This window comes from Perkinsus marinus (genome assembly GCF_000006405.1).
Source record: "Perkinsus marinus ATCC 50983 genomic scaffold scf_1104296927884, whole genome shotgun sequence".
In the NCBI taxonomy this organism is placed as follows: domain Eukaryota; phylum Perkinsozoa; order Perkinsida; family Perkinsidae; genus Perkinsus; species Perkinsus marinus.
The window spans coordinates 443033-463931 of NW_003217015.1; the positions used below are offsets into that span (position 1 = coordinate 443033).

The window sequence follows — 20899 nt, forward strand, 5'->3', positions numbered from 1 at the left end:
CGAACTTACAGTTCCTTCTCCTTCTTGAGGTCCAAGGATTCAGTATGCATCCTGTACTCGATCTCAGCGATCTTGTCATCGATTTGGTCCTCAGTAGAGAAGCCCAACTTCTTCTGCATGCTACTCAATTCAGCACGCAGTTGACGTCCCTAATAAGAGTGTAATGATGAGCAAACGCAGAGTAGCGACGAGTTGTGGTTACCTCAGTCTGTTTGGAATGGATACCATCCTGAGTCTTGCTCCTCTTAGTCTCCAAGTCGGACACGAGCTTCTGCTGCTCGTCCATCTGCTGTTTCAGCAGATCGCGCTTGCGGAGGAACTCATCTTTACCCTCGGACTTGCCGTGGATTTTCTCGTTGAGATCGTGAACCTAAACCGCCATAACAAACCGCCACATACAGTAGTTATGACTTCCTTACCTTAGCTTGAAGGCCCTTGATCTCCTCGCTAAGCTTGTCGATCTTCTTCTCATAGTAAGCACGATCGACTGGCTGGGGCCTGGTATGGGCAGCAGCAGCGTTAGCAGTAGCCTTAGCATCGGAGTGGCTCTCCTTGGAAGCGGCAGCGTCAGTGGTGGCGTTCTTAGCGTTCGACATGTCGGAAGAGTTGCGAGGCGTGTTGAGGGTGGTGGAAGCCGAGCAGCACTAGCTCAAATGAGGAAGAGTACTGATGATGACACAGGGTGTCTGTGGCGCGCGAGAGCCACTTTCAGTCCTAATCGATCTCGCTATCTCCCCAGATTTCCAACCTCTCCGATGGAAACGCTGAAGCTTACGATTTTCGCCTTTTTGGCTGCGCGGTGGAGCGCACGGCTGTGTCACCGTAGATCCCGGGTTCGAATCCCACCTGAGACTTCTTTGCGCATTTTTTCATACTATGTGGGTTTTTGAGTTCAGCCTTTTTGGTAGTTAGCCATATATTACGCTAATCATGGCAACAGTAGCGATGATAGAAACCAAACCGTCAGACTCGTCATCAAGCGGATACCAATACAATAGGCAACAGTTACTTAGGTAGAACTGTATGGTGACGTTGGACAGGAATCAACCTTGGGTATTTTTAGGATGTACCCCGGTCGTCCCGGACCGGACATCGTCAATCCAATAGGAATAAGAGTCCATCGATTCCCCCCGCCAACAGCGAAGCAACGACCTGGATCACAGCAGCAGGCTGATGATTTCAACGCTGGAGAACTAGGGGGTAGCCTGACGAGTATTATTCTTGTCTCGTTTACGCATCCCTGGATTCTCATTAGGTCGAGGACCCCATTCAGGAGCTAAAGGAAGAGGAAAAGGTGCTGGTGGTAAGGGAGGAGGCGCTTTGGGATTTGATACGGCCACTGGGGGGAAGGGCCTCGGCAAGGGCAAGGGAAGAGAACACGAAGGTGGGGTTTGCTCCTGCAATCCCTCAGTATTCTTCTATTCCCCTTCCCTTGGCCTTATCGTAACCACTGAATCGGGTTCCGTTGTAGATACAGCTAGCTCACCCGATCATCATGATGATGGCTGGCAAGTGGTGAAGCCTAAGCAAGGGAATAGGGATTGGGGTGCACTCAGAGGTGGCCGAACTGCAGGAGGTAAGCGACAGCATCAGCTATCAAGAGGCATCAGTCCGATATTCATCCGCAGATGAGGAGGATGGCAAACCACTACCGCCATGGCGTAGGGTTGCTGCTCATCATCCAGGGGCCGCTAGAAGGGGAGGTAGTAGGAGTGGCTGAGTTATTGAGGCAATGCTGGAGTCGGCAGATACATCCCCGGTGCATTCACATGGCGCGGACCAACATCATCGTATTGATATTACTGCCGCAGAAGGAGATCACTATCACCATAAACAGCAGGAGCATCCTCCCTCTGGTGTCCCCACCACTACCCCATTCAAGAAGTAACTGCACATGCCATAGCACATTATGGTGGTTGTGACTGGTCTACCGTGCAGGACTCTCCATAAGGAGGAAGATAGCCATCCTAAGGAGTTGATCAAGCCGACGACCGAGGCGACTCCAACAACCCCGGCTCCTGCGGTTGACCCCTTCACAATGGCCTTGTTGAGAGGCGCTTCTCCAGAACCACATACCAACAGAAATCCACCATCTAGCGGTGGCCCATTCGATACCAGGGTAATAGAGTCACTGGGGCATGGCGCAGCGTTATGGGTTGCGTCAGATGCCACAAGCATCAACATCAGCAGCTCCTCCTCCTGCTGCTGCTGCCGCCCCTTCTGTTGAGGCTTCTAGTAGTCTCTTTGGTGACACTACTGATAGCCTTTTCGGTCCCCCACTAGAGCACGATGGTGTTGTATCAGCCTTCGCAGAGGTAATACGGAAGTTATTCGCCGTACTTAGCTATGACTACATCTTTGTAGGGTCCTGCGCGGTCTGCCTCTTCTGGTAGTCGCTTCGCTCGACTATTTGAGAGCCTCCATGCGGATGACCCCAAGCCTGCTGTCCCTCCAACCCAACCATCATCGGGCTTCCCATCTACCACTCCATTCTCTACATCAGCCCCCTTCGCTCCGGTGGCGACTTCACTCTTCGGTGGCCCACCCACAGCAGGGACGACACAAACCCCCGCTAATATCTTCGGAAGTCCGTCTTCTGCCTTTCCAGTAGACCGACCAGCTCCAGTCCCCAGAGTCCCGACTACTTCAACCGTAGGTTACACACGCAACGAATTCTCATACGCTCATCTGCTATTGGTAGGCTCAACCGGCAGCAACTGCCACTCAGGCGCAGCTGCAGCATGCCCTACTACAGCAACTACGTGCTGCCCCGCCTGCCACCACTGCCAAGGTTCAACAGATACTGGAGAGGGCCTCAAGCAACGCCTCTTCACAAGGTGGAGGAGGAGTGCCGGCCTTACTCCAACAGTTACAGGCTCAAGCTCAGCAGAAGAGGGAGCAGGCTGAAGAGCAAGTAACAAGACCAGTAGTGATTTTGGACATGGATGCTTCTGGTTCATAGGCAAGGACTATGGCTGCTACTCAACAGCAACAGCAGGCGGCTCTAGTGAGGCTGCAACAAATGCAAGTACAACAGCAGATGAAGAAGTTACTTCAGCAGCAGGAGCAGGAGACCAAGCAGCAGCAGGTCCTGCCTAAGAGCCTCTAACTTCAGGTCCATCATCCACCATGTGTTTCAGGCCCAGCATGGGAGTGGTCCATCAAACGCTCCAGCTGCTGGGGCTACCACGGGTATGTCTGCCTTGAACAGGCTCATCAGTGCTGGCAGTAGTGGTAGCCACTCTCATCATCACTCTGCCCCTTCTCCGTCACTGCCTACCGGTGGATCGGCCCTTGTGGGTACCCCATCTCCTGGCCTCGATGTCAATGCCCTATTCTGGACATACCTGGACCCACACGGCCATAAGCAGGGCCCTTTCTCCAACGCTCAAATGAAGAGTAAGAAACACTCCTGTGTAAGATGTCTTCTTACTGCTGTTATTATGTCAGCTTGGCATGCCGCTAGCTACTTCGATGTGGACCTCCCATTGGCTTTCTCGACCTCAAGTGCCCCTACTCCTGGCAGCAGATTCGCTCCTCTAAACAGAATCTTCCCACCAGGGAGCCACCCGTTCATCGTAATACATGGGCAGCATTGGCTTCAACGGATTCATCATTGTTAGGATGCTCCACGTCCAGTAGGGACTGCTGCGGCTCCTCCACGGCCTTCCTCTAGCACTACCAGCCTCGGTGCCTCTAGTACATCTCCGGCTCAGACGAGGACAGCTATGTCGGGGCTCGAGAAGCAGGATTCTAATATCTCTATTGGTTCGAGTGTCCATTCTGCTGGGAGGGTCTTCCCACCAGCAGGAGCCCCCGTACCACCTCCTCCCCCACCGGTGCAGCCTCCAGTGCAGCCTCCAAGTGCTCGAAGGTCCAATGAGGGCGGATTAGGTCACGGTAGAACTAGGAAGCCCAATAGGAATGTAATGCAGAGTTACAATGATGTTTTCGTTGTTATGAAGTTGTCTTCAGCAGCAGCAGCAGCAGTCGGCAGCGGTTTCGTCCACCTCTCCCCCACCACACCGATCGGTCTCTCCTGGTGCCGCCTTAGGGGCACATAGTGACAGGGGTCGTGGCAGGGAATCGGCTTCGGACTCACTGAGGGGTCTGCTTGGGATCGCCACTTCGGAATCTCCACAAGGTGGATCCGACAGACATCCAGCTTCGGGTAGCAGACTCTCGGAAGATGACAGGGTAGGGGTTATGGTGGTCGAGGATTACGGTTAGATTCATTCTATTTCAGTCTTCGGTCGATGCGGAGCAGCAACGCCAGCATAAGCAAGCTATTAGTCGTGGAGGCCGAGGTGGAAGCGCGGAAGGTCGCCCGAGGACTGTATATCCTAGAAGGCCGGGCGATGAGAAGGATAAGCCCAAGACAGTGGTAGTAGCGATGGGAAATTAAAGAAGTTGTAAATGTGGTGGTTAGGTTGCTGGCAAGGACGTTGCTGATCCCTCTTCACTGCATAAGGGGTGGCTGTGGTCACCCAGTGATGAGGCAGCTATGAGGAGGAAGGAGGCTGGTGGTGGTGGAGCTGTGGCACCTGTACCGAAGAAGATGTCATTGAAGGAGATTATGGCCAATGAGACTGATGCCAATAACATCAAGGCCTTGATGACTGGTCATAACCCTGCTGCCGCCGCTCACAAGATGAAGATACCTGCTGCTAAGAAGAAGAGCCAGAAGCAGTTGAAAAAGGAGGCTGCGGCGAAGAATGCTGCTTCTGGCTCAAGCTCGTAGTAGAGGCTGGTCATAAGAGCCTGATGATAGTCATCCGATTCTAAGGGACCAAGATATCCTCCTCATGCTACTCATTATGTATTGTTGATATTTCTTATGATAAATAAAGCACATGCTCATCATCATCATCGTCATCAGGGTGGCAGCCATCTCGAGCTAGCAATGATGATATTGGTAGTCGTGACGGTATGTATCATTGTAGTATCGCATTTTTGCTACAAGGCTTCATCGTTGCATCATCCCTAATGGGACGCATGTTGGTGCTGCCGTCTCATCCGTCGAAGGTAGTAGTACAATCTTGCTATTATTTTCCATCTCCATTACCCCTGCAACTACTAACATTCCCATCGTTGTCTCCTGCAAACCATATTCCTATTAGTGATGCCTCTGCTGCTGTTGGTGACTTGGACGGTACAGTCTTTATGTTGTTGCCACTCTGGAAATTTCTACTGTTACCACGAAGTCACTGCTTTGCGTTGCAGTAGTGCGCGAGGGATGCAGAGTAACACTCAAGCGACATTGACGTACTCATACGTGTGACGACTCTTACATATCCTATACATGGTATTGTGGATTCTCGTCGCTCGTAGGGCATGTGAACCAAGTCCTATAACAATTATTTTTGTATCGGTGGCTATCGGTGGTATATTCTGAGGAGCTGCGTTCTGGAAAGAGAAATGCAATTGACGTGTTGATTCACTACCATCTATCGTGGACGGTTCCCACTACGGGTAGAAGAACTCAAGTCTAGGAAACCGAGAAGCAACTAAATTTACATGCATTTACTTCCATGGAGTAAGTGCGGATAATAATAATGTTGCTTTATGTGTTGAATGTGGACTGTAAGTTATTATCATCATCACTTCGCAGCCCCGGAAATAACAACTAATGGTGTTATCATTGTAATTACAAGTGCAAAAAGAGGCTGTCGTCGGCTACATTAGTAGTGGCAATAGCAGCAGTGCCATAGAACGTAATGATCATCGACTCTGCGTAACGCTGCCGTGCGAGGAGTGCGAGTGGCTGAGGATTTCCCTGGTGAATTTCACACGCTTAGCCTGTAGAAAAAGATGCACCAGCGGAACCGGAGTGGTGCCAACTTACCACATCATGGGCCGTTTGATCACGAGAACCGAGGTTATTGAGTTCGGGCAACCGACTGAGGCTGAACCTATCAGCAATCACACAAGGTCGGCCCGAGATTGTAAGCATCGACTTGTACGTATATCGACGACCAGTTTTTCGACACACATAGACAGCAGACCCCGTCTTGGGCGACAGAACCAGCTCTGAGCCATCATAGAAGCAGACCTGAGAGAGGGGCTCACTGAAGAAGAACCGAAATGATGATGATGAGCATGACTACTCACCTGTACAATCTTATCAGTCAACGTGAACAGTATACCGTGTTTAGTATCGAGGAACTTGCGGATTCCCACGACTTCATGGGAGGCTTCGGGATGGTCAGTCGACGAGCGACCCTCCAGATCGATTCGACTATGGCCGAATCTTACCTGAACAAGAGCGAACCATCCTCAATGGCAGCAGTCAGCCAACCTACCCCTTCACGCTTCGTATCGTCTTGAAGTAAAAAGACGCGGAACTGCTTCATCAAGGTCAATTTCTTCTTGACATCTCTAGTGCTTCCCTGACCCTTCTCTGGACGGTTCTCAGACTCCACTTGGCTGCCTTGGCCTGAGCTCATCAGTCATCAGACTACCGCATCATAGGTACAGTAACCACCATCCATTGGGAGCACCTCCATCCGCTCTGTGTTGCTGCTGCTGCTTCTATATCGATACCTTGGGATACGATAATGACCACGGCGAAGGATCAGCACGATAGACCCACTCCACTCGTGTGCTCGTCAGTGGCGTATCAGTTGGTGGCTCAAGAGTGATCATCTGCGTGCTGTCGTTGAAGTAAACTCCCATATTGCCACTCGAGAGGAGGAAACCGATCCCGTACCTATGCCGACTCTCCATGAAAGACTTCATGTCCCATTCAACACCCACTTCGATGTGAAGTCGCACCACTTGGTGATCCATACAGCCGGCAACGGACCGTTCTCCCGCCCCAGAACCCGTCCCGTGGGACCGCGTATGACGTGACCACTGACTGACGATGTACCATCCGCCGATGAGTAGCTTGCTTGAGGTGTTGATATATCTGGCGAATCACACCGTACACCAAACTTATCATTAATCCCTACTTGTGGGATGGTTGTCCTGAACGTTCCGCGTCCGCAGCAACTGCGAAACAGGAACGACGTGATAGTCTCATCTCGATGGTACTACTTACCGGAGATGCCTGCCGCAAAAGACCATCCTTCATTTTCGAACCGGTGGTGGGAGGCGAAGTCACATCTGAACGCCACACTGGCCTCTACCAAAGAGTAGACTTACTATCTTTGTCTGAGCCCGGAGACACTACAGGAGTGAGCCGATCGCCAGCAGACGGTATAGGCTGAAAATGGTATGTGAATTGACGAGAGCCAGCAGTGCCTACGTGACGTCGTCCTGATGCTGTTGTGCTGCCCTGCCGCATGTGACTCGGTATGCGCCGAGAGGACTGCATAAGAGCAGAAAGATTATCATGAATGATGACCAGCCCTTACCGTTCCTGGACTACTCGCTACTCCCAAAGTAGCCACAGACTGAGGAGTTCGTCGCAGTGCCGGCTAAGGGATGGTAACAGTCAAAAGTTGATTATTTTTCGTGTCCCACATATGGATGAGGAGGCCGACCATTTGTGTTCGCTGCTGAACCTCCCTGCATCGCCGGCCTCGAGGGATGTGACGCAGGAGATGGAGAGCGCCTGCATCGATACTCTTCCCGACACTGCCCAAGTGCTACACTCACATCCCAGTGAATTGTGTTCGACATGCTGAAGATGCCGAGGGTGAGGGCTCCCTCGATAAGCACATTCCCCGATTTGCACTGATCGTGCCAGAGCGTGTGCTGATCTATGACAGACGAGTTGTCCATGGAGTGGTATCATCGAGCTTGCCTGAGGGCTGTCGATACGGGCAATGTCTGGATTCAGCATGCGGTCGGGGGTACACCTGACACAACCGAAACATGATGGTGGTCGTAATGGCAGGCGCGTATGTCCCTACGCTCGAGACGCTGCACCCGAGAGGAGATGTCCTGGACGCGGCGATGCACATCTTTGAGTGAGCAGAGATGCGGGGGCAGGGGGAGGATTGTAGAAGTATGGCGTAGTACGGGCAGATGGTTGGGGTAAGCTGTTGGGATTGCCACTACTGTATGTATCACTTGCTGTTGTACGGTGATGATACTGATGCTTATTGTTGTTGTTGTTGCCATTGCTATTGCCAGTCTGTCATAGCTGATACAGACGTACTTCATAAGTAGTCTCACTATATAATGCATCGGATTGCTGCTCATGACTTGTGGGGCTGGTGTCTTCCCTATCATCCAAGTTGAGCTCATTATTTGATCTAGTGTAGGCCGCAGAGCTAAACACGAACTAGAGGATTCGAACCAACAACCTTTGGCAAGATGGCTTGATGCCATAACCACGACACCATCGCACCGCTGATGTCTTACTCGGCTCTATCTGCAGCATGCTCTGTATAAGGCACTTAGCCTCGTTGGAAATGGAAACACTATCTGAGACCGAGAACCCTACTGTGAAGACTTCCCGTAATCATACCGGGGAATTTATACTGGCAATGACGAATTCTTCTGTAAGTTGCCTTGACGTCCTGATCCTCAAACGGTGGCCTGACAGCGCAATAGATGGCGACTTTCGATAATCAGTACGCAGACGGGAGCAGTATGCTGCCACTGGAAGAGCACTTACCGTCCGCATAGCATAGTGTAAAGAATAACACCGATAGACCATATGTCTACCTCGTAGCTGTGCCCTTTGTATCTACTGCCAGTATAAGCAATTCTAACCAATACAATAGTGCAAATGCTAGGCAGGAGCGCTACATCATAACACACTATCATTGGGGCCAGCGAGCGATAACTTATGATGGAGCCGATGCTGAGACCTACTTGTGATGGGCTCCCTCTAGTATCTCTGGCGCGATGTAGTTCGGAGTACCACATACTGTAGTCCTCCTATCGTCATCATAATCCAACTTAGCCGCAAGACCAAGATCACCGATCTTAAGGTCTGTACCTACCTCCGCTACTTCAATGTCGAGGGTACTGATTCCAACCTACTGTCTTTGAGGAACAGGTTGCCGAGTTTGAGGTCTCTATGGATGACTCTATTCTGATGGAGATATCTCACTCCATCACACAGTTGCCAAATGTAATGCCGCGCCTCTTGTTCAGTGAATCTATGCCACCATAGTCATTCATACCACAAATGCAGCCCATCGTACTACCGTTTCTGCCGCTTGTGAATTTCATTCAGTGTTGCATGTGCGCAAAGCTCCATGACGATGTAGACACAGTTAGAGTCTTCAAAGTGAGAGAGGTAGCGCACAATTCTGATGACAACATAGTCGTAGTAGTAGGCCTCCACTTGAGGTCGTGAAAGCCAGTGTTCTACCGCGGATGCTTCAGCGAGCGATGTATCGCAATCTCGCTCTGTAACTTCGCCTTGGCCTTCTCTTTGGTCAGGCTGGCTTTTTGAACCGCTTTGATAGCCACTCGTTGTCCCGTCTTCTGCTCTGTATATTCGTATACCTTTGCGAAGCCTCCCTTACCGAGGAATCTGATCGCATCATGCAAAATACTCAGGGATGATGATGGTATGGACAGCACACCTTCCTTTTTCATAGTATACAGGGACCCCTCCGTTCCTCCTCCCCTTTTTATCCTCGAGGATCTCCACATCCGTCGTAACAGTATGACTGCTATTCCCCCGAAGAGTCGCAGTCGCGCTAGGACTGCAGGCTGCAGTAGACTGGGTAGAGTTATACTGCTGTTGCTGATGATGGTGATGATGAGGAGGACGATAGTGATGATCACCACTAGTCGATGGAGCTCCCGAAGGCGGCGGAGGGGGTAAGAGTGCCCTTGACATGGACGGGTGAACCCAAGGTTATAAATACTGTGTCCACAGACGAAACTCATACCTGTTATCCTGCGTACCCAATGAGCATGATACGAGCAAAATTGAAATACGTAATCGAGCCCAGTCGCACAGAAAACTGTGGAATATGAGATGGACTCAAATGAGTCATGGATTTTTGACAACTTGCGGCGGAGATGTGCCATATCGTGACACTGGATGATCACTGAAGACTATCCTCGTGGGATGAGCTCTCTGCCGACGCATCGTCATCAATATGGTGCTGGAGGTCTTTTTTTCGTCTGCTTCGCTCAAGGAGATCGACTAGCCCTTGTTCCACTCTCGAGACATCAATGTCCCGCTTCGAGACTCGACCCATTATTTCACAAAGCCTTGGAGCCCAGATATCTGCAGCGCATTTAGCATTCCAGTCAGCGACGCTCGGAAGGATCCCTGGCCATCTTCGTTTGAGTCTTCGCAGACAGCTGCGTAGAGCTGATATCAAGATCGCGAGAGGATCGCTCCCGTTTGACGGCGCAAAGCCAACCAGTGCCGATTTCGAGAGTGATCCGAACTTGCACTGATGACTTTCCACATTGATGAAAACTTCGAGGACATCCCATTCACTCGGACACTCAGCGAACACAGAACAGTCGACTTCAGCAGTCAACATCCCGAAGGCTCGAGCCTGGGGGCCTACCTTGACGATACCGAACTCATCGCCGGATCTCCCCTGCAAAGCCTCCTGAAGGCCCTTGAGCAAACAGCATTCAGACCAGCCTTGTAAATTTGCCATTGCAGTGCCATTGACAAGGCGCGTTACAAGAATAGTCCGTTCAGCATCGACCCGAGCAGAAATATCTCGCTCTCGCCTCGTTCTCACCATTACAGATACGCAGTTGACAGTGTAGCGGGCCATCGGCTGACCTGGTCGACGATCGAGAAAGGATGAGCCTGAGAAGAACGACTTATGCCTGCAGGATCGAGGAAAACGATGATCGATTAGGATTAGCGTAGCGAAAGACGTTGGCACCTCCAAGCGGTTGGTCGTTGTACACGAATGCCGGACTCTTCTTGCCAAGAAAGTGAGACGCGAGCTCGATATACTCTTCAATCAAATTCTCCACGATATCGTAATCCACATCCTCGGATTGAGGCAGTCGCGAAGAAACCTATAACGTGACAAGTTATCACTGATAACACAGGAACACAAGTAAATTACTTGTTTATCAATAATAGTGATTTGGAATTACTAGTAATTACTAATAATTAGTAGTAATTACTAATTTAGTAGTTTGGAAGCTCTGCCCTCGGCGCACCCCAGGCCCTGAAATTCAGGGCTTACACCTCCGAAGTCAGCGTGGATGTGTAGCTATCGGTGCGGCGTACTATAAAATCCGAAACCCAACTCATAGGGGAGAGCTCGATTCAATTGAACCGGCGAAAGCGTAGCAAGAGCCTCTAACCTCCCCAGATATAGGTTACCATGGGGGGCGATCCATTTGGAAAATGAGATCTCCACGGACGTATCTGGGACTGATAGTGAAGGTGCCTGCTTCTATTGGCATAGTATATAGCAGTAATTCATTGCCAATAGCGAGCTCGGCGAGCCAACGATCAACCTCAACGCATGATTTCCGCCAGATTAATGAGTTATTATATGTTCCAAGGTATTTATTGATATGTAGTTGACACCTACATCACATGGCGGAACGAGCCATATAATCCCGCATAGCCTAGTTCCCTAGCCGCACCTTGTTCACAAGCAAGAGCTGTACGACCGTGACGACTAAGATCGAAGTGATGACGACTGAGAGGCCCATCAGCATCCCGAGTGATAGTCGGAGGATAGTATCCTCAGGATACTGTACATATAGCTGAATTGGAGCCGACTAATGCCAGCCTCCTCGGAGTTCGAGGCTCGGACCTTCAGTCGAGTTTCATGACTGACAAAACCGAAGAAAGTGTGGAGCACAATATTACTCTCATCGGATAGGATAATTCTCTGAAACATGTACCCTTAGTAAGGGTCGAATGAGGGACCCTTAGGGTCCCTCACCCAATTGAGAACTTTAATGCTACACACCTCAGTCGATGTGTTACCACTGACATTCCTTCTTTTCAGGGATCTCTTCTGATGGATGAGAAGTCTAGGCTGCTGTTGGAGTTCCAGGCTTTCAGAGCATCTCCTGGACCCTCAACCGATACTTCGCATTTCCCCCTCTTCGAGCCTCGTCAGTACAGGATGAATATCCGGTATGCCCTATTCTTCAACAAGCTTGAAGTCACTGCCCAGTCGGCCGAGAATCGCTCCTTCCCAATCACGTAGCCCCTGCACAGTCTAGTTGAGCTGCAGCAATTTACACAATTTACATAGAGTGCTCAACAAGAGCACAGGAAGTGTGCTCGGATCAGGATCTCGATGGTCGCTGGATTGAACTGTTCAATTTGAACAGCAATATGTGATGAAACCAACTGTCACAGCTGAACTGTCGGGGAAGGTTCTATGTAACCGCGGTGTGTATATAACCTCATCGGTCAGCTAGACAAGATATGCCGCCTGGAACAATGAGGTTACCTTCGATCAGGGAAGGCTGGTGAGTCCCACTGTGCCCTCCATGTTATAAACCACTTACCCTGGTAGTGAAGCCTGGATCTTCACTCGATATCTCCACCTTAACCTCCCCGAGTCTAATGTCGCCAGCCTCCACTAGCAGATCGAATTCAACCAGACGTGCTTCCTCCGTCACGACCTCGAAACTGAAAGCGATGAACGACCATACTTCCATCGTGAGCGTGTTCTCTATGATTACATACTGTATAGCTCCACACCCCGCCTGATGCAAGAATAAAATGACGAACTTCAGCCCCAAACCAAATCTTCCACTAAAGCCTGACAAACGGACATCGCTCGAGCACCACGATGCCATATCAGCACTACTCTTCCCACGATCGGCACTCTTCGTTGATGAGAACATATTACGTATACTGTCAACACTGTGCGCAGCGATTCCTGGACCACCGAAGTCCGAGCATATGAATTTATGATCATCTCGGAGCACTACGCTGACCTTAGTCCTGCTAAGCGGATCTGAGGTGACAGTCGTCGAATCGCTCCATGCAGCACGCCGATTATAGGAGAGACTCCTCTACCAAGCTCGCTTCGACGGAGATCCTCAGATAACTCGTAGTATGCCGCGAAAATCACGGTGGTGTTCGGCGTGATGAGGTTGCTGTTACCTTTTGGACTACGACAAGCGTCAATGGCATTGTCCACGATCTCCTTCACCACGAGGAATACGCTTCTGCTGTCCACTTTATTGCTGCCACATAGTGACATTCCATGCTCGACGAACCACGATGGCAGAAGGGACCCCTCATTACTGGATTTGAGCGGCATATTAGTCTGCGAGAAGTCTGAAACGCGTGGATATCAATGTACAGAGGTCTCGCATGAACAACACTGAAGTTGACTCCGATCCACCAACACTTGGAAGATACCGTAGCCTCTCACGGAGGACGTTCCCAGTCACATGACATTACCCAATTGACGTATTACAACACAGTGACTACTAGTTGTCTAACATCCAATTCTCTCATAATCATCATCATGCACGAGCCTCTGACTCTCCACCACAGTAGCTGGTATCGAACAGCAGTGTCCTGTAGTGATTGACAGGGATACTCCTCCGTGAGGATCGCCTTCTACAACACACACTAGCTTAAAGCTCGAATTTCATCTCGAGCTGTAATGCCGCTATTGGTGTCCGGTTGCACACTCTTGCGGCCGAAAACAGAAGGAAAGCGTTGTAAAGAGAACAGACTCTAGTCAACTTGCGCTCATTTCCGCTATCAGTCCCAACCTATTTCCATAGGAATCCGACCCTTCTGGCATGCCCAATAGGAAATTTCCGTCACAAACCTCCCCAGCCTGAGCACAAGCCGTCGGCAGCAACACCCATCTAGGCTGATCTTGACGGATCCGAGATGATCATTCGAAAGACAACTCATCCTCACTACTATACATTATCCGACCAACTCCCAACCAGTATTCCCAACGAAGGAAAGAATCTCTCGCATGACCGATTCGGTTGCCAAATCGATTTATGGTACCGAATTTCAGAACCAAACACGCCTATGCTTATATATGCAGCCGTGTTGTGAAGCAGCCAGCATACTCGCCTACTAAGACTCAGCTAACGCAAAGCCATCAGTTAACAAGTGATATCCGAAAGACATGTGAAATGCAAGGCATATGACAGCTCGTCAAGCCGTAATTGTTGCACTATTGCTGAGTTGAGATAGAGGTTGACAAATGACATATACTCAGACACACAGCCTGATAATACTCTCAAACCCTGTATCGAGATAGAGAAGAGTATCGGCGAACAGACCATGCCTATCCGGCCACATCTTCCATAGTTCCTGACGACGCAGGTACTCGAGCAGCAGGGATCGGTCATTATCAACCTCCCACGATAGCACCATTGAGCGAAGAAAGTCACATCAGAAGTTTACAAGGTACTCCAAGCGAGGCAGAGGAAGTGGTGACACCGTAACAACCCACATCTGACTCTGCGTCCAAGGCCGATACGAGAGCGAGACCTTACACGTCTGGATCGAACAGGAAGTGTCTCCATGGGATATTAGAATGCCGATGGCGGTTCCCAAGAGTGCCGCATAGTTATAACAAGGGACATCCTGAGAACCACTCCTTCACTTGATTACATAATAAATCAAAATTGAGGGCTGATAGGAGTACATAGCTTAAGAGGAGAGACATAGCAACGCCGATATCCTCCCGAAGAGATTCGCCGACCCCTTTAGAGTAATCACCAAATGCTGTCCTAAAGGGAACTTTTGAACGACATCAGCTCACTGCAATGACAAGGGGATAGAAATACCAACGCGGTTTACCTGCCACACATATCGAGCCTACCTTCTGTTTTGATATCACAAATGAGTCACCACAATGACATCCTAGAGGAATGGATTGCCACCTCGATAGTCCAATGTTGGACTACATGGTCACTTTCCTCAGCTGGGCTCTAGACTTAGTTCTCTTACTATATCTCTTCTACAGCTAGTGAGCTAACTCCAAAGTCTCCTGAAATATATAACTTCTATGATTGAAGTTTACATACGGGTAGAATGTACAGAAACCGGTAAGAATTTCCTCAGAATTTCCATATTGTCCCCAGCACATGTAGTTGACCACGTGCACATTTTCCAACATTCCAAGAGCCTCGCTCTACCAAATAGTCCTCTCCATAGGAGACTGTGGGGCAATGGCCCTCCTGACGGTTCTTAACTCAACACTTGCGAAAAAGCGCTATCCGCAAACTCGATAATATCGGATCCATGTTCTCCAGAGAGAAGACCAATGACAGACCCCAGAGGGACTGATGTGCATAGGGGGGGGGCATAGTACAGCAATCAGAGCTCCGAATAGCCCAACTTCTTATATATGGTTTGCATGTTCTTCGTTGAACAACTGGTGTAAAGAGGGTCCTCGAAGAAGTATCTGACGCGGAAAGTCTTATCGCAACCAACATCGATGAATGAATACTCACTGGGGTATAGCCCAGAAGAATCCCGGTATACGTCGGATGGCTGGGGTCCTCTGAGGGCGGAGGCCTACAGGGTTGTAGTCAGCGTAGTCCGGTTCGTTGTCGATGAAACTGTTCCTGTATCTGATTGGACGGCGGTTTGACATGAAATAGAGATCAGCTCCTACGGCAGGAGGAGATTTTTGAGCTGAGGGTTGAGGTAGGGAACTGCGTAGGCGAATTGCCTATGTCTGTCGGGCCACATTTTACGCAGTTCTTGGCGACGCACGTAACTGCAGGATGTGCATGTGTTATGGGACTATGCAGAAGTCTTACACGTCGGGATTGAACAGGAAATGCCTCCAAATAACAGCCACCAGAATCCCCAATGATAATCCGACCAACGCCGCGTAGTTGTATGAAGGCACATCATAGAACCACTCCTTCACTTGCTGACGGAATAGGAATTCGGCCAACATCGGGTCGGTCTGCCGACGGGAGTACAGACCATAACGATTACGCCACCTAAACATGGTGCTATTCCCAATGGTGGTTGCAGCTTCTGTTTACCAGTTGACAGTAAACGCGCCTCCCTCGGAGTACATAGGGACAGAGAGCCTGGTGGGCGGATGATAACACCTCAGGCCTCCGACCAAAGCTCGACGTAGCATTCAAAAAGTGCACTGAACGAGGCTTTCGTCACTGGTCTTGTTGCCGATCGCCGTTTCGGGTCACTTCACCGATTGTCATCAAAACTCACCACAAGTGTTACAGGAAGAAATATATATGTGCGCGTAGAACACCTATAAAGCGTGCATTCGAGCATGTATGAACTAATGGTTAGTGATGATGAAAACTTTTTGCAGGACCCCGATTCGAGCCTAACGGAGTGAAATGACTCTAGTCTTCAATGGATACTTGCAACCACTCTCTAGTGACATCGGTGTAAGTTTAGTGACGATTCTTATTTTTCGTTTCTTAGTTGCGCGCGCATCTTCAGTTGCGCGCGCCCAAGTGAGCGATTCAACTGGCATACTTCAACACTTCCTCATCAACTGGAGTATGCAGCAAGAGTACGTTCTGTTAGCGATTACTGCAATTCATCTACGATACTTCGATATTCGTACACTCCTCTTTTTTCCCATCAGTTTCGTGTGGGTCCATCAGCCGAGTTTTGGCGAGGGCTCTGAGGCGACCACTCTAGAACGGTCCAATGTGAACCAGGCCGGGGCCTCATGGACGGCCTTCCCTCGATGTGATCAGCATCGATTGAATGCTGCTGTGAGCATAGGCCAAGTAGTACTAGACTGGGCCCGACCAACGCTGACTGATTATCTCTAGGGTGAGGTGTGCGTCTACGGCTATCGCTGGTTGGTTGATGTTCGTGCGGGCACTATGACGGCTCGCTTCTGGAAGGCACAGAGCAAACGGGTGGCCAGGGCGCTGTGGCATAAAGAGGGTACTGAGGACATCAATAAGAAAGTGTACGTCCCAGTAGGTATACCCTATACCGAGGAGGAGTCCATCATGATCGATAATTGGGCCAAGTCGGCAAGCGTAACTTCCACTCCATTGGTGAGGATGCATCCACAGACAGCCGAGCCATTGGCCACCAACAGGTGCTACCAGATGGCAGAAGACGTATCGAGCTGCATCCAGAGACGCAGGAGATCGTTGAAGTCGTAAATACAATAGGATGGTTTATGAGGTGCCGCGGCGAAAGGGAGAACTGACGAATCTTTCGAACGGTTGGACTCCTTCAGCCCGAAGGTCCCTATCACTCGTGGTTGGTCCGGTGTCCCTGCCTATGGTGATACAGCTGTACCCGTCACAGATCTAGTATGCTCCTTACGTCCCTGCTCTTCGCGATGATACCTTTCTAGTTTAGGTCATATGCATTCATGGCATTGGTGAGCATCTCTGGTCGCAACAAGCCTATTCCCAGCCCGGTTTAGTCGAGCAATGTCGAGGTTTCCGTTCCATGGTCAACGAGCCAGCGTCCGGCTCTAGAATTGAGTGAGATTCCACGTGTCGATGCTTACTGGTCTTCACAACCTCCCTCACCATACGAGTCTTCTCTCGGACTTGGTAGCATCCATGAGCTCGCGAAAATGTCATCGATCAGATTTCTCCCCGTAGAATGGCATTCCGTTATCCACACTCGAGATGACGCCGTTAAGCGGCAATTGGAGGCTATCACTCTCCCATCTGTGCCCATCCTACGTAATAATGACCTTACCTTTATAATACGCTACCCTGGCCGCGCAGGTTCTATGACCAACGACTGCATTTCCGATGTTTTATTCTACCAAGGCTCTGAGTATCAGTATAAAATTAGAGAAGAAGTTGTACAGAACATCAATAATACGGTGCGTTGTGATTTCGTCCCTTATTCCGATGCAGGTTTCACTCATACATGCTTCGCCTTCATCGTTGCTCAAGAAATCGCCAGACTGTTTTACTGCTTTTTGCATCAGAAAATATCCGATAGCAGATGTAAAATCTCATCTTCCATTAGATCCTCCTATAAGATGTGGCTTGAAAATGCAGCACCCACATTCGCCACGTTCACCAAGGTATCATTGCCATAGGTCGAACTACCATCCCTAGCACTACTGTAGTTCGCGGAATAAGACTTTCCATGATGTACCAACACCACTTTACTATTCCGTTTCTGTCGTTAGGTGGGGTCCTATTTGGCCTCCCTGGATTCCTCAAACCCACCGCCACGGATATCATTCATATGTCACTCACTTGGCTCGGTGATTGTATACGACGTTCTGCAAAGACAAAGAGACATTAGTGTAATCACGTGTGCATGAGTTTTATACCACTCCTTCTTCACATCCCAGATACCTGCCAGAGAGCGTCTAAGCTTCGGACTTCATTGTCGTGTAGCTTGTCTATTCTTGATCGGCTCTCCTGTGGCGCTTTTCCTCACTTGCCGAGGTTCCTGTGCTAATATAATCCCAGAAGTGAGTGCATTTCTATCAGTCCTCAGAGACTTCAGAGGCGTCCAATTTAGCATATCTGTGATCGTATGTTCAACGTCTTCAACCCAACGGACCCCGTGGCGTACCGCATAGAGCCCCTCTTGAGCCTCCGGTTGAAGGACGCTCCTCCGGAGCATGTACTGTACTATGGCAAGCGTCATTCTATCTCCTAGGCCTTGCTATAGGTGCCTGATTATGGTGGGGGAGGTGGTGTGAGAGCCCATGTACAGTTGAAGGGGGTCATGAAGGCCTTGGCAGACTCCGCCTATGACGTAGCCACCAAGGATGGTGGTATAAAGAAAGCGTTTATAGCTCCGATGAAGTCTTTGCTTGGGCTGGATGCGGATGAGGTACAGTAGGTGACTTCCGCTGTAAGCAATAGACGAGTCGGTCGTAGATAGCGAGTCTCCAGACAGCAATTGAAAGCATCAAAACGATCAATGGTGGAGAGCGTATCGACTGGGTAAGCTCGTGGTGAGGAACGGCATCGAAAATGATACCTCAGGAGCTTCAGGAGACCTTGATTGAATCTGCTAACGATTACGTCACAGCTGTTGTTAGCCACAATCGTTACTTCAATCACGTGGATTTCGCTGCCTTCGTGAAGGACAAGTTGACGATCAGTTCCTCATCGTCTGCAGCGTAGTCATCATCCTCGAGTGGAGCTTTTGCGCGAAGGCTGCCCGTGCACAACAGAGATGGGGTGTGATTGGAATGGAAAATACTCTGATGGTGATCAGGATGATGATGTGGGTATTCTGGCTACTCCTGGTGTGAATCGTTTACATTTTGTTATCTTTCTACCATAACCATGTTGTGTATCTCGCTATGAGCTGAAAGTTGCAGTGTTGTAGACACTTGCTGAACGTGGGCACACAATGGGGTCTGGTTGAGCTCGGTCACCTCGAATTCTCGGCACGCTGGGGTTTCCAATAGTTCTTGCTAGGGGGGTTGCTATGAACGTAATCTGTCCACGTTACTCGCGAGAAACCCTGTAAGAAAATGATCATCTCCGTCTAGCGTCCGCTCTTCACTCGGTATGTATCCCATAACGATTCACAGAATTACGAGAGAGGTCTGTTGTGTCCTGATGGCAATACCAAGTTTAAAATAGTCGGTTAGCAAATAATCCAGAAGGCACTGTCCTTTCCGTATCTCTACAGCAAGATATCGTATCTCCTAGCTCTTGGAACAGCCTCTCTGAGGGCATTGATCACTGACCTGCGAAAATCCGAAGAGGAAGAGTTCATTCCGAATAAATGATATCAGTGAGATACGCGCGAACACAACTTCGAAAGGCGGACGAAATAATACTCTTGGTATGTCACTATTGTAGTGAAGAGATTCCTCAGTATTCTGGTGGTGATACTGCTCTACAAAGGCTTGTACTCTCGGTACTGTATATGTTTATGGTGCATTGAAAATAGTCATTTTAAGTACATTTCATGCCATTCTAGACAGCTACAATTCCTAGAGTTAGTATGCGCCGAAGAAACTATGTGTACTTGAAAAGTGTAACTACTTAATTGTAACCGAATGGAGTAGAACCCTGGATGAGTAACTTGGCGAATTAGACAACTTGCTGGGAAGTTTACAAGAACCTGATGTTCGTGATGTAACTGAATGACTAAACAATATTATCAGCAGCTTGGCGCAGTGGATAGCTACTTGACCCGTGACGAAGTGGTTAGTATGGTGGAAGACGTGCAAGTACCTGAAATACTCGAGGTGACTGAGTAACACATCCTAGTATTATCAGCAGCTTGGCGCAGTGGATAGCGTGTTGGGCTCGTAACCCAAAGGTCCCTTAATCGAAACAAGGAGCTGCTACTTGACCCATGGCGAAGTGGTTAGTATGATGGAAGATCTGCAGGTACCTGACATACTCGATGTAACTAAGTAACACACCCTACTATTATCAACAGCTTGGCGCACTGGATACCGTATTGGGCTCATAACTCAAAGGTTCCTTAATCGAAATCCGCTGCCATTTAATACATACTTCTGTCAACACTAACATAAAACAAAGAGTCCAGGCTCACCTCAAATATCAGGTGTAACCGAATGAGGTGAATGGATCGATGTAGTCTCCAGCAACTATACGTAATGCACTTACACTTGAATCATAACTCCAGGGCAGTGCTTGAAGACTTCTTAGTCTGAATAACGAGTCGCTCGAATGTAGCATCGTATTAGATTTTAGGAGAGTAATCACGTGCGGTTCGTCTGCACCACTCTCGCAAACGTGCATCTTTAGTGGTTCGGAGTTCTGTGTAGTACTGGCAACTCCATTCCAGGTTCCACCGTCCAAAAGCCGGGGTAATACTGCAGTGCGCATCTCTTCCTTGAGCAGCATGCTCACAAAGCTCTTCCTCTCGGCCGAGCGTATAGTTATGGTTACTGCTTCAGTACCGTCATTACATTTCAAAGATGAGTGTCTGACCTTTGGAGTGCTAGAATTGCGTTATACCAACTTACAACATGAATCATCATGGCTATTCGATTGCCCGGCATCGAATCTCGCCTGGGACTCGTTTATCTCAGGGCACAAATCAGAGTTTTCTCAGGCCATATGAACACATAATCGTTGTGGAAACGGTCTTGAACACGTCCTCTTG

At 49.5% G+C, this 20899-nt stretch overlaps 7 protein-coding genes and 1 non-coding gene across 8 annotated transcripts in view; 4 read left to right on the top strand and 4 right to left on the bottom strand.

The window, feature by feature from the left end:
• The window catches only part of Pmar_PMAR010169 (IgA receptor precursor, putative), a gene marked incomplete at both ends in the record, with an annotated part of 1177 nt that extends 581 nt beyond the window's left edge, over positions 1 to 596 (bottom strand). Inside the window, 3 exons of the mRNA XM_002788588.1 lie at positions 10 to 149; positions 203 to 370; positions 420 to 596. Coding sequence (XP_002788634.1) covers positions 10 to 149; positions 203 to 370; positions 420 to 596 — 485 coding nt within the window. The remainder of the gene's footprint in view (positions 1 to 9; positions 150 to 202; positions 371 to 419) is intronic.
• A 468-nt stretch (positions 597 to 1064) lies between these two features.
• Positions 1065 to 5167, top strand: Pmar_PMAR010170 (hypothetical protein; the record flags this gene model as incomplete). The annotated part of the gene is made up of 16 exons (XM_002788589.1): positions 1065 to 1200; positions 1256 to 1384; positions 1472 to 1576; positions 1629 to 1703; positions 1749 to 1884; positions 1939 to 2119; positions 2166 to 2315; positions 2365 to 2652; positions 2702 to 2914; positions 2963 to 3088; positions 3141 to 3399; positions 3451 to 3578; positions 3624 to 4042; positions 4083 to 4197; positions 4247 to 4384; positions 4430 to 5167. The coding sequence occupies 16 exons, from the start codon at positions 1065 to 1067 to the stop codon at positions 4739 to 4741; spliced, it is 2910 nt and encodes a 969-aa protein (XP_002788635.1). The 3' UTR covers positions 4742 to 5167.
• A 387-nt stretch (positions 5168 to 5554) lies between these two features.
• Pmar_PMAR010171 (Serine/threonine-protein kinase PLK2, putative) lies at positions 5555 to 9751 on the bottom strand (the record flags this gene model as incomplete). The annotated part of the gene is made up of 22 exons (XM_002788590.1): positions 5555 to 5799; positions 5846 to 5912; positions 5964 to 6052; positions 6112 to 6255; positions 6303 to 6436; positions 6485 to 6543; positions 6593 to 6709; positions 6757 to 6910; positions 6954 to 6993; positions 7043 to 7107; positions 7147 to 7207; positions 7250 to 7312; positions 7359 to 7421; positions 7603 to 7706; positions 8314 to 8376; positions 8420 to 8490; positions 8570 to 8641; positions 8770 to 8896; positions 8941 to 9059; positions 9108 to 9212; positions 9275 to 9439; positions 9492 to 9751. The coding sequence occupies 22 exons, from the start codon at positions 9749 to 9751 to the stop codon at positions 5722 to 5724; spliced, it is 2220 nt and encodes a 739-aa protein (XP_002788636.1). The 3' UTR covers positions 5555 to 5721.
• A 688-nt stretch (positions 9752 to 10439) lies between these two features.
• Positions 10440 to 10693, bottom strand: Pmar_PMAR010172 (hypothetical protein; the record flags this gene model as incomplete). Its single annotated transcript, XM_002788591.1, has 1 exon — positions 10440 to 10693. A coding segment is annotated over one exon (254 nt), but the record flags the coding sequence as incomplete, so codon positions are not given.
• A 4482-nt stretch (positions 10694 to 15175) lies between these two features.
• Positions 15176 to 15893, bottom strand: Pmar_PMAR010173 (conserved hypothetical protein; the record flags this gene model as incomplete). Its single annotated transcript, XM_002788592.1, has 5 exons — positions 15176 to 15263; positions 15313 to 15432; positions 15477 to 15581; positions 15625 to 15813; positions 15859 to 15893. The coding sequence occupies 5 exons, from the start codon at positions 15891 to 15893 to the stop codon at positions 15176 to 15178; spliced, it is 537 nt and encodes a 178-aa protein (XP_002788638.1).
• Positions 15894 to 16683: 790 nt separating this feature from the next.
• Pmar_PMAR010174 (hypothetical protein) lies at positions 16684 to 17308 on the top strand (the record flags this gene model as incomplete). The annotated part of the gene is made up of 3 exons (XM_002788593.1): positions 16684 to 16907; positions 17052 to 17127; positions 17177 to 17308. 3 exons carry the CDS (start codon positions 16684 to 16686, stop codon positions 17306 to 17308), a joined length of 432 nt encoding a protein of 143 aa, XP_002788639.1.
• Positions 17309 to 17399: 91 nt separating this feature from the next.
• On the top strand, positions 17400 to 18927 carry Pmar_PMAR010175 (hypothetical protein; the record flags this gene model as incomplete). Its single annotated transcript, XM_002788594.1, has 5 exons — positions 17400 to 17657; positions 18141 to 18263; positions 18467 to 18631; positions 18679 to 18744; positions 18787 to 18927. The coding sequence occupies 5 exons, from the start codon at positions 17400 to 17402 to the stop codon at positions 18925 to 18927; spliced, it is 753 nt and encodes a 250-aa protein (XP_002788640.1).
• Positions 18928 to 20038: 1111 nt separating this feature from the next.
• On the top strand, positions 20039 to 20111 carry Pmar_PMAR010176. Its single transcript has one exon. It is a non-coding gene; the product is annotated as a tRNA-Thr (tRNA).
• Positions 20112 to 20899: the final 788 nt, after the last annotated feature.